Source organism: Cryptotermes secundus, unplaced genomic scaffold, assembly GCF_002891405.2.
Source record: "Cryptotermes secundus unplaced genomic scaffold, Csec_1.0 scaffold159, whole genome shotgun sequence".
Classification (NCBI taxonomy): Eukaryota; Metazoa; Arthropoda; class Insecta; order Blattodea; family Kalotermitidae; genus Cryptotermes; species Cryptotermes secundus.
In genome coordinates, this window is record NW_019725416.1 from 1596286 (window position 1) to 1615925 (window position 19640).

At 35.9% G+C, this 19640-nt stretch overlaps 1 protein-coding gene across 2 annotated transcripts in view; it reads right to left on the reverse strand.

Moving 5' to 3' along the window:
* The window catches only part of LOC111863317, a 26802-nt gene that overhangs the window by 2663 nt on the left and 4499 nt on the right, over nt 1–19640 (reverse strand). The window contains exons 1-9 of one of the 2 annotated variants that reach the window (XM_023849527.2): nt 16726–16879; nt 16155–16245; nt 15173–15300; nt 12825–13164; nt 5914–11224; nt 5266–5432; nt 3505–3637; nt 1921–2129; nt 966–1110 (exon numbers count right to left, since the gene is read on the reverse strand). In XM_023849527.2, the coding sequence (XP_023705295.1) occupies nt 966–1110; nt 1921–2129; nt 3505–3637; nt 5266–5432; nt 5914–11224; nt 12825–13164; nt 15173–15300; nt 16155–16245; nt 16726–16742 (6541 nt within the window). In that variant the 5' untranslated portion in view covers nt 16743–16879. Of the gene's footprint in view, nt 1–965; nt 1111–1920; nt 2130–3504; nt 3638–5265; nt 5433–5913; nt 11225–12824; nt 13165–15172; nt 15301–16154; nt 16246–16725; nt 16880–19640 lie in introns of those variants that run through there. The other variant, XM_023849528.2, reaches the window with a different exon arrangement.

Below are 19640 nucleotides of genomic sequence, written 5' to 3' on the forward strand. Positions count from 1 at the left end.
TTAAAAATTTTAACGTTGACGACTCGGTTTGAGGGTGGTTTTTTAGATGCAAGTGCTATACCTGCATTCAAGATACTGGGAAGTGTTGTGCTTTACACTCCGATATATGTAATAGTTTCCACAAATAATTACATACTGTGGATGTTGAGCTGTGCCAGTGTTTTCATGATTTGTTATAAGTGCCTCTGAAGATGGTTCCTTGGAACCGAAACATGTAAGGCAGATGAGATAGATAAGTGACCAAAATATATATTGTTGCACTTGACGGAAAATCTATTGACAATTGGGGAAAACAATAACAGTTTAATAAAAAGAAATTATATTAAAATTCCAAGAATGTCTGTCCCTAATGTTTCCGATCCAAAAATAACTCTCCACTGAAGTTTTACCACCCCACCTTTCACCCTTGTCAAGTCACCAGTGTCAGTCTAGTCACCTGTTGTTCAGATCAGGCGTGTTATTCTGTGTGAATTCGCACAAATACATTTTTGTCTCTTACTTCTTACTTACGACTTCTGAACTGAACTAAACTCATCGGCACATACCACCCACAGAAAACACATAAATTGCTCAGCAATGGATATCATGTATTGTTAACAGGCATGTCCACCCATGCATTGCCCAGCAATGTATGCCCAACTGTTGCACATTCATTGCTGTGATAGGTGTTTACCAGTCTGCTACCTTGCAATGGACACCTTTCTGTTGTTGGTTGCACAGTGGTTGGAACATGTTTACCCATTTGTCTCCTAGAAACGGCCCAATCTGTCACAATATTCTTACTTTCACTGAAAAAATGAATTCTTTTAAGGAAAACTAACAATGTGGGGAGCCAGAATAAAAAAAGAACAAAGTTAAAATATTTGATCTGACAAAAGTTTCAGATTGGACAAAAATCTTGTTGATTTCATTCTACAAAGTTTGTCACTGCTGAGTCACGGCAAAATAAACCTCAAATTACATACCTCTGCAAGCTTCAGAGCTGATGACTGATTGCAGAATCGTAGGCAGTCGAATGCCAACACCTCTTGTAGACAAAATGGAATCAACTTGTTCTCTAATCATGTTCTCAAGAAAACCATTCAGAACTGAAATGCCATGACCTTGCACCTATAAAACAAGCATCATTCCCAGCCTGTCAGCATAATTTACAGAATTCTTAAACCTCTTGAGAAAAGGCTCATGATATGCTAAATTGTTTTTACAGCAATCATACACAACTCACTATTAGCTCCTTAATGATTTACAAAAGATAGAGAAAATAATTTTTAGCTGCTTACTAATGCATATGCATCAATTTTTAAAGCCTTGTTCAGCCATCAAACAAGTCACTCTATGTTACATTTGGACTGTACTCTTCATTTTGTATGATTAAATTTGTATCTATTATAATAAGAAATCATACAACATTTTAATCAGAAAACCTGACGAATGACACTACTTGGAGCGATAATATTGAAATGAACCTTAAAAACAATAAAATATGAAGATTTGGACTGGATTCTCACAGCACAGTATAATGTTCACTGATGAGTTCTTCTGAATGTATTGAGCAATGAACCTCCAGGTTTCATAAAAGGCAGGGAATTTCTTGATCACCTCATCAACTTCTCAAGAAGGTTCCTGCACCTTGGAGTTAGTTAACAAACTTATTCAGTAAGCAGTTGATAGAAAACTAATTTATAAGGCACACATCAATAAAGAAATCAAAAGATGGGTAGTGATAAGTAGTACGCATTAGGCAGATGCCTGCTGGCATGATCATTAATGAAAATGTCAGGTATTTCACATATTTTTCATAATTTCAATTTAATTATAACATCCTTATCAAGTAACAGGATAGTACATAACTTATACACTGAATTTAAGGGTTAGAGTGTAGCCAAAATAACTCAATAACCAGTCACAAACATGACCAACCTCTCTTTGCTCTCGAGCCAACAGACATGCTGGAACACTTGTTACTTGTATACTACTATCATCCACTACATCAAATTGAAGTCCGAGTCTTTTAAAATCCTCTCGGAAAGAAGAGAGAATCCTAACTTCTTTGCTGCTCAGATGTAAGGTGATAAAACGATTCACTTCAACTGTTCTGAATTCTGAATCACTGCCTTCAACAAGGTAACCTGCAAGACAGGATACCATATTTCATTAAAACTTCCTGTAAACATTATGTAGGATTTGAGGTTCTCACAGCAGTGAATATGAAGAGTTCTATCTTCTGGGATATAATACCATGAAGTCTACTCAAAGACAACCGACTACAAGGCATTACATCCTAAAAGATAGAACTCTACACAAACACTGTTAAAGAGTTATATATGAATGCAAATACTATGATCAATAAATACTGTAAATACACAAAGAAAAAATATGAAGATTTATAGAGAAGCAAACTTTATTCCATCTTGACTTTTCAAAACAAGCAGATGCAATCACAGCTTCTCATGTGTCAAAACCAGGCATACGCCACTGCCATAACTTATACCAACCTGGATATTTCCCAAATCTACATGGTAATTTGAAGGAAAAAGCATTCTGCAGAATGCTCTTATTCAGCAATTTAAGATCAGTCAATACTGAGAGGTTTAACTACATTCCATTGTACTGAGTTGTGTTTTCCACACATTTGGGCCATAGTAAAAAAGCTTACAATACTGAACCCATAATGACACAAGTATACGCATGGTTACTGGCACTTCAAAGAAGGATCACAGCAATTGGAATATAATCCTCCATAAACAGTTCATAATGATGTCAACACTGCACATATTCATTAAGATATAAAAACATTACCAAATTAATAAAGTCACTATTTCTCCAACAAGTCCTTAACATGAATTGTGCAGGCATATGGTACCCTGAAGTGATGCTGGCAGCACTAAAGAAAATGGTGGATATAAACAATATGAACCTTAACTCCCTTGCACTTGCTTGGTTTTATTGCACCCTGAACGGCAATAATACTGTGATTTATTTAACACAGCTGCTCCAATGAAAGAATACCTCAAAAAAGAATAATTACATGTGATATGATTTTTATTGTCTGAGGCTTAACAATTAGTGACATTTATAGAAAAGTGACAATTCAGTATAACAATAACTGCATGAGCCAGATGAAATTTATGGATGGTAGAAAGATTCAAAGCGGAGTGGGTGAGTGTTGCTGATAATGGGCATTCTAGGCAGCCATCAACTTATTTATCGAGAAGAGTACATGCAGAATAACAGAAGAATAAAAACTGATGAAATGACATCTCAAATGAGATCACTCATAGAAAGTAGTTCAAGAATGCCTTCAGATCTTATAGAAGGAAAACAAATTAGTTCAGAAATCTGTGGACCACTGGACCAAAAGGCAAGGCTTTTATACATAGAAAAAATAACATTTGTGTAACTCAAGTGTCACTAGTTTTCCACAACTTACAATAAAGATGCTTTGGTTTATTTACAAAGCTTTTTATATATGTATGGATGAAACATTACTCTAAATTTACCAACCTTTCATCAGACTTTCAAGTCTAATGCGTTCATGAACTGCATGCTGATCAAATAAGACAATAACATTTTGATTCTGCCCACTCCTTGGACCAACTAATGTCACAATGAATTTGTTATCCATCTGCCCCAAAACCTGAAGAAAAGAATCAACGTTATAAATTCATCAAAAGTAATTCACTGTAATAAAAATCAGTATAACATAAAAATACAGACATTAAGAATTACACAACTTCTATTTGAGACACTCTACAAAGCATATATTTAACAAACCACATGGAAACATAACTTTACTATCCAATCTCAATATCCATGCTATTAATAAATCACAAAGAATTTTATGAGTCTTATGAAGTCTGGCTTTGTTTTCTTGGTTAGCTTTGCAACAGTAGATCTGTCTCTATTAAATGAATGTCAATGCCAATGAGATGAATAAAATCATTATCAATGCACTCCAAATTTGAGTACACCTTTCCACTCTTGTGGCCACCATTCCTGGCTATAGATCCAGAGGTCCTGGGTTCGATTCCCGGCGCTACCAAATTTCCTGAGAAGTAGTGGGTCTGGAACAGGGTCCACTCAGCCTCGTGAGGATAATTGAGGAGCTATTTCAAGGAAATAGCAGCTCCGGTCTAGAAAACCGAAATTAAAAGCTGTGGGGATTCGTTGCGCTGACCACGCGACACCCTCTATCTCCTAAAGTTGGCACTAAATTCGGCGACAAGCGGTGGTTGCTGTGTCAGTAAAGTGTGCTTGCAAACTAAAACCATGGAGTTTGTTTGCTTGTTTATTTTTTTGTCCACTCTTGTGTCAGAATTGATCTATTATAAACATGTTTGTACTGAACTTATTTTCTCATGGATCAAATGCTATAAATAATTATTTTTTTCCCAGAAACCAGTCAAAGTTAAATATCAGCGACTTCATGTGGATAATTTGTGACAAAGTATATGTAAACAAATTAGAAACATCATGCAAAGTATAGTGAAACAAAAAAAAATTATACTCATACCTGAAGTCTTGTATCCAGAATTTTAGCAAATGTTCATTACTTCAATGCTTTTAGTCACAAAAAATCAAATGAACTAGAACATTTAACACGATCCAACTTTATATTTTTAACTTACATAACTACTTTAACTGTTGGTCAGCCCAGTCTTCAACATGTATGATTAAGACTAAAGACACACCCTTTCCAGTTTACTCTATTAAATCAACTTTGTTTCTAAGGATAAGAGAGCACCTCAATTAGATACAGCATGTTCTGCAATATTCTTTCATTTCTCATTCATACTGATGATAAAATAAACTTAAAAAGGTAAATAAATCACACAACCAAATCCAGAATCAGTAAAGCAAAATGGTGACAAATGCTCAACTGAAGCAGGCTCAGGTCAGTTGAGCGGCAGGGTAAGAAATTAACAGGTAGCAATCATTTCGATGCTTGTATCTCTGAAGCAATGTTTGTATTTGGATAACTGGGTTAATGGATGATATTTGTAACTCTGAGAAGTCAGTAAGCAGGATGTAACTATTCGGAAAAGCAACAAATTCCAGGAAATGTATATAAAAAAAAGGGACATGTCTGCTAACAACGGAACACAAAAGATACAAAACTCTTCTCCGCAGGCTTAAAACATTTGTTTCCTTTGAAATGTTATGGAAATGAGCAAAAATAATAAACATTATAAAATTTCTGTACTGGCAGAAAAGGCTTATTATTAACAGTCGTCAGCAGTAAGTTCGCCATAACAAGCAGCCAACCTGCAAATTTGAGAATATGTCCTTACTAAAGGTGTAAGGGTAGAGCACATTGTATACTTTCACTGTGCTCCTGGGTAGCTCAGCACAAGCATTGGACACCTCCTTCTCACAATATTGCATTCGGCTGTCTGAATCCGCTAGCAGCTTCTTCACTAGGTCCCTGCAATCTATACAATATATATTATATCCTCAGATGGATTATGTTAATGTTATATTACCATGTAACACAACAGATAAATTAAATTTGTTAATGTATTATAATATAGTGTTACTCATTCTGCTTCTGCAATAAATGTGTCATCTTCAGGACTTAAAAAACTCCTGAATACAGGTTACAAAAAGCTATTTAAAGTTCAAAACCCTGTTTACAGAAGTGCTAATAAGTGTGTGTTGAAATGTCAAGCTACAATAAAATTAATTAAATACATTATTTAAAAATGATTACATTAAAATTCTTTATATGAACTAATAGTATGCATGTTTACTGGATTTTCTTATCTGTGGTCACTTCAATCATCCGAAGAAATTCAAAGTGAGTAAAAGAGAATTTCATTGGTAAACTGAATACAAAGGCAAAAGATTATTTTGAGTAAAGTAATACTAAAAGGCTGTCTGTCTGTCTATATATATATATATAGACAACATTACCTGTTCCCTTTGCTTCTTGCATATCCTTCCACTTGACAGTTGCTAATTCATCCACTAAGCTGTAACTGTCTGTGATCACATTACACAGCGTCTGGTGCGAAGTTGGAGTCAAAGTTCTTTCTTCTGACTCCTTGTGAGATCTGTTCACCCCATTTTCCAAAATAGGTGACATCCCTTTGGGTAAGAATGCAAATCTTTTACTCATCGAATACAAATTCTGAGCCATCAATTGGTTAGGTACAATGTAAGATGTCAACCCACTCTCTATATGAACAAAGAATTTTTTACCCCTGGGATCCAATTTTTCTTTCCATCCTTTTGGACATTTTATATTAATGATTTCTGGACTGTGGCTTCTTTTGTCTGTTTCCTTACACACATCCTCTTCAACAGTACTGTCCCCAAGGGTATGCGCAGCTAAACTGTCTTGTCCAGCTATGGGAACATGATTTTCTTGTTTGTTTGTGTCAGATTCTGCTATCTTACTCATAATATTGTCAAAAGCTTCATTTAGTTCTTGAGTGGAAATAGAATTAGACATACATACTTCAGTCGCATCTGCATTACTCTCATATGGTTTACACTTGGGCATGGAAATATTTCCACTTGGTTTCTCCAGGCAGTTCCGTTTCCCGTACGGATTCCGACAATCAATTTCACTCCTTCGTTTTCTGTCCAACAAATGTGATTGTGTCTCCCTTAACTGCTGTCCCACTGTTACTGTACATGAATCAGGATGAAGCAGTTCATTCAAGTTCTGCCCTTTTTCAGTTTGGGGATCCCTGGAGAAAACCCTATATTCAGCTCTACTTTTTGTATCGTTCGAACGAGACAGCTGTCCACATGTAATGAAATCAGTATGTAATGTATTATTTTCATGTAGACTGTCATGAATGTTGACACAATCTGATGATTCATTTCCACCTGTATTATTATACTGCTTCACTTCAAAAAATGACAATATTCCATACTGTTTTTTAGAAATGTTTTCTGAATTAAAAATGCTGTCCTGTCTCAGAGTTTGGGCACTTGCAACCTCAGTAAATTTATCACTGCATGTTACTCCATTATTATTGTTGTTCTTGGCTGGTGACGTACCATTTGTGGGTGAATGGCCTGGTCCATTTGACATACTTCCAGAATTAGCAAGGTGTATGTCCCTTGCACCATTTTTCTTCAATAAGCTGAAAGTGTCAGAAGTACCATAAAGTTCAGCATTCCTTGATAATGATTCTTTAACCAACGGATATTCTTGATCGGAACACTTTTTTCCTCCAGTAAGCACTTCTTTTGCTATCAAATGTGTACTTTCACCATCCCTGCAGCTGCAATTTCTTGATGCTCCACAGTATTCATTATTTCTATCTGACAATCTTTCAGAAGCAAACAGCTGCCCTTGTTCAGAAGATATATTTTTCATTGATGGAAGTTGTGAAGTTTCATTTTCGCTGCATTTATAAGAGCTTGATACTCCACATTTTACAGCGTTACTTGATGAAAACGATTTGGAAAATAAAGACTGCTCTTTTTCACAAGATTTGCTCCCAGAATTATTTTTACTGGCATCATCCAGTTTATCTGTTTCATTATACACATTTTCTGAACCCCCTTGTATTATAGTAACTTTCGGTGATATTATTTCCAGAGGTATATTAGATTTCTCACAAGAAACAATATTTTCTGTCTCTGAAATATTATTTTCATTTCCTACTGTTCTTAAATTATCTTCTTTTCTAGGTAACTCTGTAATGCAAGCAATTTTTGAAGTACTGATAACATTTGATGATGCAATAGGAGACAATTTTGTACATACATTCTCACAAGATAGATTTTTTGAACTTGTTTCTTTAAAATCATGACTTTCTAATACACCTACTGTTCTTTTTCCTACTTCACTGGAGTCCATCTGCCCACAAGAAATAAAAACATCATTTCCTGCAGTAATCTCCATTTCCTTAACTGCATCAGATAATAATTGTGAACAACACATTTCACTTTCAGTTTCATTCCCATTAGAAGAAACTGCTAGTCTGTTTGGAACACATGGAAGGTTTCCTGGAACTTCACTGCATGTTACATTGCACTTATTCAAGGAAAGATCAGAACTTGAATCACTAATTATCATTTTACAGTTATCAGTCCGGTGGAAATGTGACAATGATGGGTTGTAGCTGCTACAAGAACTTGAAGCAATGGTATCATTACTGCCATCCAGTATCTGGGAAACTCTTTCATGCACAGACATCTGTGGGCTTTCATCAACCAATCTGCTCCTGCTTCTTTGTCTATCAGATGATAAACACCTCACACAGTTTTCCTGCCCTTGGAAGAATACAGAAGCTCCTTCACCATGAAGTTCCTTTGCTAACATATTCCATTTCCAACTTTCACATTTCTCAATCGGATAGCAAATTTTTCGCTTCAAAGAATCCTCGGAACAACTTCCATTAATATGTCGTGCCTGTTGATACAAATATTTTTGGTTGATTTTATGACGGGAAAACCTCTTGTTTCCATAAATGTTGTTAAAGGACAATATAGTAACACGTCTCCTTTTTCTAGAGCATGGTTCTGTTTCAGTACAAGATTCAACATCTGCTTCATTGCCTGAACTGAAAATCATATTGTTCCCAAGTAGCTGTCTGGGCACAGCACAGTCTGATGATAACACCATTCGAGGAATTCCTTCTGTACAATTATCCACATGACGATTTTTCATATAATCTGAATGCTGTATATTATTCTTCATTAATTTTCCATCACATACCATATCTGAGTTGGTGTTCAGAAATGTTAATACATTTCTACAGCCTAACTGATGCACAAAGTCTAACTTAGGAGAAAGTCTGCATGTAACAGCTCCTAAATCAGGTCTGACACATTCCTCTACTACACTCACACTGCGTACCACACAGTCTGAATTACTTGGACTACTGAATAGCTGTACAGTACTGCCTTCAGCATTACTGTTGAAAATCCTCTTATCACTGGGACTGAATCTTACAGTCTTCCTATAGGCTTGTATATTATGTGACTTCTTAGAGCAATTAAAAGCCCTGGCGTTTGCACAGTGTTCATTCTGAAAATCTGTTGCCTGACAAACAGGAATACTGTTCTGTGTAGTGAATTTCATTTTCTTCACTCTTTCTCTTTCAAGGGTACACAGAAAATCAGAACTTGTGAAGTAGTTTTTTGAAGAACTGTTATTTTCACTGTAAATGTTAGTGTCATACTTCTGAACATTAATTTTAGGATAGATTATTTCTAACTGGTTATGGACCTGATCATTATTATTCTGGATCAAAGATATGTCTCTTCCAGCAACATGTTTATCTGTTGTTTTCTGTGCATGATCACGGTGCGGTGTACTGCTCCAGAGTTTCTCGACTTTTTCAGCCTCCAAAGTACTTGCAAGATCAAAAGTTTGGGCACATTCTTCTACTTCCATGATCTTTCTATGAGGGATATTAAACTCATTACATACAGGCCCTCTGAAACTGGAGGAAGAGCCTATATTACTTGCATCTTTTGCCTTCAAGGACTGGTATGAGAAACCAGTACTCCAATTAAAAATATTTTTTTCAAATTTAAAGATGGCTGCTTCTGTGTTTTCAGTATTTTCACACTGTGTGATAGGCTTTGCAACATTTATGCTGCTCATTGTTTTGGAAGCATCCTGCACTGAAGGATGTTGCACTGAACGATCTATTAATAGCTTATAATTATTATGTCCTTTACTGTGTACTTTATTAAACACTTTTCTCATTTCTGCATGCTTCTTTGATATTCCTTCTAGCAAACACTTCAAATTTGCTGATACTCTGGAAGACAAAATACCATTAGCACCTTTATACCTACATACATTTTTCTGAGCTGTTTCACTGCCACCAACTGTAACATCCTTCAAGTTCAGACTAATACTGGGTTTATCACATTTATTTCTACCATTTAAACATTCTTTCATCAACTGTGAAGTACCGAGATACTGCAGCAAAGAATTAAATTCAAACTTTTTCAAAGGCATGGGAATTTGAATATCTGATATACAATGAAAAGTTTCTCTGAATTTTGTTATTGGTGGAAGGTCAATACATTCTGAGCGACATTTCGGCTGTGTTCTCAGATTAATAAAATTTCTAAATCTTTGAGTAGGATAAAAATCTGAATCTGTTTCAGTTAGTCTACATGGCACTGATGACTTTTCACAGTTAGATTCAACTGAGGGAATGTCTGAAAGATCACTGACTGAATGATTTAAATTTCTTCTTCCTGTATGTCTTGCACTGCTCTTCATGGCACAAGTCAATGGTGTTTTGCTCTGCTGAGTAGCACCATGTTTTTCTGAACAAGAAAATGGATTTTCTGATCCGCATTTATCCAATGCAGGAGTCTGAGTACAGACAGGCAGTGCACTATCACTGTTTCTGTTAACACCCGACTTCACTACAACTGTAATTTCAGATGCTATATCAGTTTCTTCAAAGGTCAAAGCTGTTCTCTGAAGACACAAATTATCTTCATAACAAACATCCTCATTCTTATCTTTCCTCTTTGCAGGCATTCCAAACACTGCTCGAGAGACATTTAGCATCTTCCTGGTCACAGTTTCAGAAAGATTATGTGTGTCTGAGTTTCCTTCCAGACTTATCTCAGTTGGTTCAGCACGCTGAGTCTTCAATTGTCCAAGAGCATATTCTTCCTCCAACTGTTCCATTTCCTTAACAAGGGATGATATGTTATTGCCGTTGTTCTTTTCTCTACTACTCTCTTGACTGAAATTAACAGCATATTCCTTCTCTAAGAATGATCTTATGGCCGTCTCCATACACTGGAGAACTTCATCCCAGTCACAGAATTCAATAAGAGTCTTCTTTGGCTCAAGACAAATATCATATAGATGGTATGGGCATTCAACATTCAATAAATACACTGCATACTTGTCTCGTTTCTCAGGAGGACTGAATGCAAGCCATCGCCCAGTGGATCTTTCTTTAGAAATGGGACAGTCATGCGATGTGGCATTTGTTTTCAAAATAAAACTATTACCCAGCACAGAGTTTGCAAGCCTGTGAAGCTTGGATTTGAGAATCAGCCTCTTATTCACGTATATGAACTGTAAGTTCTTTTGGTGGTGGGCCTCTTTGCTAATGAAGCCACTTATTTTAAATTGACCTAATGTTGAACTCACAGCAACAAGGGACTGAGCAACAGTCTGACCAAAAAGATATGAAAAAGCTCCAATAATGTCCATGCATTTTCGAGTGTGCAAAATTATGTTTCCATCTGTATCATTCCGTAGACTGAATGAAATCTAGAAAACAAAAGAACATAATGTGAATCAAACCTTACCATATAAGCAAGCTGTATAATTGTAGGAAAAGCAGAAGTGGTAAAAGTAAATACAATAGTAGCAATAAAATTGTCAGTTAGCGTCTGTGTTTGCCAAGTTCATATTGAAATTTCATAATTCAAGGTACTCAATAGTAACAATGTATGAATGACATATGGAAGAAAAATACTGCATTTCCAGGCAGAACTTAAACTTTTGCTTGTGCACAAAGTTATTATAATATACATTTAACATAAAAAATACTTTGTGAATAACATTCTGATCAATATCATAATATTTTTCCTCTGTTTAAGAACAGAGGTTAATAAATGCCTCTTTTCCATGATATTTCATTGAACAAACTGGCACACACAGTAGCACCTCACAATTATAACGTGGAACTGAGGAAAACCACAGGAATCCTCACAATTGTAACATGACGATTCCTGTCATTTTCCTCAGTTCCACCAGGCAAATGAAGCAACAATATCCTCAAATAGGCCACAAACATTTTAACTCAAATCCATTCAACTACATCACATGTGACCATCCTCACATATCATTAAATAACATCTGCAATTGATGAAGCATCATTACACAAGCTATGATTCATCCACATATGATTACACAAAATCAGTTCTGTTTTTAAGGAAAGAGTTTTAATGGAGTAAATCCATTCCCACCTTACAAACACATGAGCTGTCATAAAAAAAATTTTTTTTTTTAGTCTGAGGAGAACATTTATGTGTATGGCATTAAGAGAACAATATTTATGCAGCAGCTCAGCTGATATGTGAATTGTAGCATTAGTCCTGGACACAAGAGGCACACTGTTTATTTCAACCCATCAACCTACATTCACATTGCAACAACATATACTCACCATACCACATTCTGAACCTGTTATATGAATTATAAATGAAACTTAGTAAAAATGCTTAATCTTCTTAGTTTTCAGTTTTAATAACCCAAAAGCCTTCCCTTGTTTAAAACAATGGGGTCAGTTTCAAGCAACAAAGGTAGTAAAACCTGCAGCATATACATATCTTGTTACACAACACATGTGCAGTCTTCTGTGAAATATAATCAAAACCATTAAATGCTTAAATGCAAAAAGAACGGAAACATTCCAGAAACTCTTCATTCATGTTGGATTTGAAATCATCATGGCAGTGACTTTGAAGAGTGTGGTTTTATTAGTTGCAATATCCTATACTTTAGAGAAAGCACGATGTTTCAGAAGAACATATCACCTCCATCTTCATGATTAGAGAGTAAATCAAACAAGAAACTGGAATAAGTAGGCAGCAAGTTGAGCTGAGCTTGCCACCAGCTTCTGTCGGTTCCTTGTTTGGCTTACTCTTAGATCCAGAGGATGTTCCTCGAAAATGTCAGGCTCCCTCCAAACTGCGCAGTGTTACAATTTAGGAGAGTGCATTCCCCTTCTGTATTAAATTGTAGGATATTACATCAATCTAGTACATGAAATTAATATGAGGTATGTCACAAAAAATTAAATAATTTAGAAGGATTATAACAAACATATACTTTACAAATTCTTACATAGTCTACAAATATTTACCTGTGGGTGCATGAGAGCAATACATTCAATATGTGACTTTATTTCTTCTAGATCTATAGCACTTCGAATTCTTTGCTTTCTGACTGGCATGTTATACATGAAGTCATGGACTGTAATGGTAGTTCCTTGCCCAGGACGTATGGTTTTTGAAATTCCTGCCTTATGTGATTTACCATGCGTAAACACCTTACAGTATGTAATGTCACATCCTTTAGGTCTTGACTCAAATGTCAGCAGTCCCGAAACTTCCCGCAGACTTGCTAATGCCTCCCCACGAAAACCAAACTGATCTAGGTGATTATGAAGATCCTCTAGGGAGTGACATTTACTAGTCATATACCTAAATTAACAAACAAACAAGGATTTAGCTAAAAAATTATAGTTATGCTTATGATCAATCTCTATTCAAAGTTTCACATTTTAGGTTCTGCCATTAAACGATAAATTAAATATAGATTTCATACAGGCACCATGGCATTACTTAATACTCTTCCCCCTACCCCAAAAAAGATCTTAACAAATTTTGCTTAATTTTTTACGAGATCTATTCCCACAAAGTTTCAGGACACTATGCCAAGTGCCACTTTGTTATTATCACTTTAAAACTTTGCACATGTGTCACTGTGGCAAATGTGCGCCCATGCCCACACACACACACACACATCTGCAGGCATACATTGATGTGAATGATATCACAACTTACTTTTGCTTAAAAAATGAAGAAAGAATGCAGAAACATGGTAAGGTCTCATTAAAGAAAAATTTCTATCATAACAAGCTCCTGATGGTGTAGAACTGGAAGATCATGGCACAGATAGGAAGATACAGACTCAATAGGAATCTTCAAAATCAGGCACTGATAATGTAAATCACACTGGGCCAACAAACAGTACGATAAAGTAGTGACCTTTTATTGCTGGAGTAAATGAACAGTCAGATCCACAGTAATACACAGATGGCTGTGCCATGGCTCAGGTAGTTCACAACCGGCTTCCCACTGTGGCAGGATGAATATGATATCAGGTCAAGTCATGTGGGATTTGTGGTATACAAAGTGGCAATGTGGTAGGTTTTCTCTGAGTACTTCAGTTTCCCCTCCCAGTTCTCATTCCACCAAATGCTCCACATTAATTAAAATCCAAAATAAAAACCAAACATAAATATAACACTACCTCCCACCAAACATGTCTCCATGCTTAACTGTAAGCCATGTTAAAATAAGAAACAGCACTTGAAGTATGTATGTGTAATTCCATACACACTCAAGACCTAAACTAAGCTTCTGACAGTATTACACATAAGATAGCCTTGGGTAATTATTACCGGACACAAACTTCACACATCGCTACAGTCAACCATGCTTGCAAGATTTCACTGTGCTCCTGCCAAAGGTTTGGCTGTAGCATTAAACTTTCCTGATCCTTTACAAATTCTTTGCACAAAATGCATCAAACGAACAAATAAAGGGAAGGCCAAGTCTTATTTATCTGCCTGAATTTTTCACATCCATACTGATTCCCAACCAAATATTATTAACGGCCATGCCATAGCTCAAGTGGTTAGTTGCTGGCTTCCCACCGCAGCAGCCCGGGTTCAATCCCGAGTCTGGTCAAGTGGGATTTGTGGTGGATGAAGTGGCACTAGAGCAGGTTTTCTCAGAGTACTTCGGTTTCCCCTGCCAATCTTCATTCCACCAATTGCTCCACAATCACCCTCACCAGAAGTGAGGCCAGAAGTGGCTGCAGTACAAGGGACTTAGTCCCACTCCACTAGCAACAAAAAACTATATATATGATTAAAATGATCAAATACAGAAGAATGAGATGGGAAGGGCCTGTAGCAATCATGGGAGGGAACAAAAACACACAGTTGTTTCAGCAGGAAAACTTCAAGGAAGAAGATCACTTTGAAGACACAGACATCAATGGAAGGGAAATATGAAAATAGATCTCATAGAAACAAGAAGGGAGGGTGTGAAATGGGTTCATCTAGCTCAGGATAGGGACCAGTTGCAGATCTGCCAAATTATTTTTAAGCCAACTAAACAGACCAGAGAACTTCCCGTAGACCATCCCTGTGTAATAATGTCATGACAAGATGCCTCGATCAGAATAACTGGTCTCCAGAATAATATCTGGGTCTTCCTAAATACAACGGAATGCTACTCACTTAGCTACGATATGCAGTCAGTCTGTTCTTGTTTCAGTACTGTCCATGACAGTCTTCTTGCTCCACACTCACTGATGTGAAGAAATCCAAAAACTGTTCTATGTGCTGAAAGTTCTAATGCAATATCTTACATATAGTCAATCTTTATTCTGTTTGGTCTTTACGTCAATCACGCTTACCTAGTTCCAATGAGGTCAAGTTGAGCAGAGTTCAAGCCACATCCATTATCTATAACTTGTATTTTGTGGAATTTAAAATGTACTCGGATAGCAACTGATGTGGCACCTGCATCAATTGCATTTAATACCTGAAAATGGAGACAACACAAATATGATGGAAGTATCATACATTAATATAGGCAACTGCAAGGATGTTATTATGAACAATTAAAAAAATAACTCATACCTAAAACAATAGCTAATGAACAACCATGGAGATATTTTTGAACACTGGAACTCTTTTATCAGAAGTTGTCTAAATACTGAAGAACTTAACACAGCAGTAACAAATCTCAAGCTTCATATTTCAGAAGTATCCTGTTCAAGACTGATCACGGCTGCACTGAATATGTTGCCTTTCTGTACCAAATGCAGATGTATAAACTGCGTCTTCAAATTTATTTTCCATACGTTCAGTTTCCTAATACACTTACTTTCTTGTTAGTTTCAAATATAAATTTGAAAATTGTATTTGTTATCTTTATATTTTCCATACATTTTTCAAATCAGTCATTCTTCATCTAAGTGGTCAGTTTCTATTATGTTTCAAAATCTACATTTTTTTCCTCCCCTTTGAACATGTTAGCTAACAACAGATTTTTATAAACTGACAAATGTGAGGTTCTCATGGTGGTGAATGAATAGTAAAGACTTCTGTGTTATAATACCACATAGTTTGAAGACAGACTAACACACCTTCCATGTGCCAGTTTATTGAAAAACAAAAGTTGTCCTTGTTCACTGCCATGCAACTTTACGTTTCATGGTACTTATTTTTCGTTTCTGCAGTGAAAAGTTTTACAAAATGTTTCCATCTTCCAGTCTCACCAAAAATATGACAGTCATAAAAACGTAATCTCTTATAACTGCCACAGTAGGAAAAATAGGAGCAATTTTTATGGCTGTGACACAGTGTTACGTTAAAATCCCTCATCAGACTTACCAGTTCTTCCACACACTGTGCCATACTTGTAATAACACCACCACTTCTTAATGCAGACTGCACCTCTGCTGGTAGTTTGCATATGGCCATACTACACAAAAGAAAAAGAAAAAACCCTGGTATTAGTACTACTTACTATAAATACTGCATTACATGTTAAATAGACATAAATATAGGTGCCTGAAACGCAAACAAAAAGAATACAAAGTCCTTAAAGTTTTCTATTACCAGTATCACAATCATACCAGTTAATGGAAAACAGGTTCGTTGTGTACTATTAATCCACAAATTATTTTATAGAGGGATTCTCATTACTTCCTTTTCTCACCCCTTTCAGTGGTTCAGGATGCCATCAAACTGCTTAGGGATCATTACTCTAGAAAATCATTGACACATTATTCTGTCATCACAATTAATTCTGAAATAAATTATTTATGTCACTGTGAACGAAGACATAAAAGCATACGATTTTCAATAAACCGAATTGCAACAGACGTCGCTTTATTGCCGACACATAACCTCAATTACAGCTGCATCATCAATTTTACATTTCCATTAAAAAAATAATTACCTTCTTTTGCTTTCCATTGCAATATTGTAGAAAAAGGTTTATAGAAACAAGTATTGTAACACGTATACTAAGTTAAAATCTAAATCTAAATGATGAAAAAAATCCAAGCATGAAACTTTTCGAGCTACGCGCCATATTCAACATAATCTGTGTCCCCGCCTACACCACTACTCTCGCTGCCAGGGGGATGCAACTCAATGCTATTGGCGGGCAACGTAACCGCCGTGACGTCATGAAACATCACTGCTGCCGCGGTGGCCAGTTGAGACTCTCTTGATACACAATGGATGTCGCCAGTGCCGAGGGCTCGGTCGGCGAGAAGGTATGCTATCATACCTCTTGCCCTGTCGATAAGAAAGCATACTATTATACCATGCTATGTACGTCACAGGTGGCTCAAAACACACAAATACAGTGATTCATGAGACATTTTAATTATGTTCATGTTCATTTATTTCAAATCCAAGCAGATCCGGGTACAGGTTGAGAAGTATATTCACAAACCACTGGATATAGAATGAGTCACATATTAATGTATTTCCATTTGTAATATACCAGCATTGGTCCATAGGACAATAGTTTCATTCCGTTTGTGCTTACAATTTAAAATGAAGGGGTTGTCGCCACACAAAGAGATGTTATTTGTCAGTTCTCATGTTTCCTCCTAGATAGGCCATCATTGGGTTATTCTTGAGAAAATGCACAAATGCCGACGAACTACACACATGCATTGGACAAAATAAGGAAACACTACAGATACTGACCACCTTTCACATTCAATACAGCCACAATCCTTCTTGTAATGGACTTGCACAAGCTTTGAACAGTCTCCAGCGGAATTTTACACCAAACTTCTTAAATTCCACCACTGCACCACAAACATTGAGGGGGTTGCTTGCAGTTGGCCCAGACATGGTTTTGCTCTTGCTGTAGCACTATGTAAGGTTGGTCTGAGCTCTGTTCAACTCTACCTTGATGACAATATTTGGGCTCTTCAGCTTCAATATCCCATGAGATTTTATCTTTCTTGATAAGGGAACAAGGAATAGAGGGAGGGGCTCCTCGTGGGGTTTCCAGTTGGGTGCTGTTTGAGTGGGCATCATTTGCATCACGATCATCATGATGACATTAAAGTCTAAGGCCTCAAGGCTGGTGGATAAATCTTCCGCTGGCATATCTGGGGCTGAGGTGACGGATTACTGCTTTTATAGGCTTTTCGGAATTTGGGGAGAAGTTGTGGAGATTATTTTAATTAGATTAATTTAATTATTATTAGTAATCACTGATTACTATACATGCATTCTGCTAATATTTGCATACTCATAACATTTGCACATACAGGATCACACCATTTTCTTGGCAATGTATTTTCATTTTAGTGTTGAATATTAGTCAAGAGTGACATCAACGCTTTCTGTTGGAAGTAAATTTATAAAGCATAACCCCATAATTAAAACACACTGCTTTCTACAGTACAGAGACTGCAATATTCCATAACCATTGTCACATATAAATTCACTTTATTAACATAACAAATTCAAAGGAAACTTTGTACATATGTTCCCTTTGCAAAAAATAACACATTTCTTCTAAGATAACCATTACACATCTTACAAAATTGAACAGGAACAACAATTTCTCTAATCAAACTGAACTGGAACAATCACTTATTCATCCTGAATGAAGCAACTTATGCCATTAACTTTAAATATTGGCACAAAACAAAACATCTTTTGTAAAACAGCAAGGAATGTTAAAGCATAAATGAGGAAATCAAAAACGAATTCTTGACATCAATACAACATTGCTCTTGGGACCTACATTTTGTCTTATTCACCGAACTTAAGAGATCCCTCAATAGTATTCTTTCCCAATTTTTATCTGTAAAGAATCAAACTGTATCATACTGAGTAAGATTCAATATTGAGTCAACTTGGAAACAGAATGATCATTATAAGCTCCAAATTCTTCTTGCACAGTAAAGAGCTGCAGTTCTGCAATCTCTTTGTGACTAATTAACAAACACCTGTCAAATAAAATGTTCTTACAGTCGCTGCTCTAAAAAATGCATTTACAACAAAACAAGATGCTTATATTCTCCATGGAACTTAAAAACAAATTATAATTTTGGTTTAAATTATTCTAGCAATGACTGCATAGACTCTACTGAAATTTGACTGTTCTATGTCCAAACACAAATATATGTTCAAGCAGCTGTATTTCTATCAAAGTTCATACCTGTTACATCTTTCAAAAATCGAGAGAAAATGTACATAGATTAAACTTGTATCTGCTTGGTTTTTAATTGGGAATTCAAATATTTTGTAAAGAAAATTTAATTTTCTTGCAATATCCATGAAAAATCAATATATTTAGGAAGTGCAAGCAAGGAACAATAACTTGTACTGCAGAATAAAATGAGAACATGAACAGAAAAAGAAACTTCTTTTGGGTTAATGACTGCTAATATGACATTGAATTACTGAACTGAAAGTATGCTAACAAACGAGATAATTATGTAGCACAACACACTTGGCAGTTATAAACAATAATCTATTCTAATAATATATCAGTATTATCTATGTTTTGGCAACAGTATCTGTAAACTGTTAACACACTTTTTTTTTATCTTAACAATAAAGACTTCAAATTACAGTGGCACAAAAATCAATTTAAATCAGAGAATTTCTTAAGGAATCTTTGAAATATTAGTTCCTTCCAAACTAGTACAAAAATATTAGCATAAAGATTGTAATAAAGAAGAAACTGAAATTTATATTTATTCAGTCATGTAACTTAAGTGTACATAAAATACTGCGATACTGGGTCTAGACAGTACCGATTTTCTCCAGATGTTCATAGCTTCAATTCAAAATAACCTGTCTACACACTCAATAAAATACCAGATCCTTTAT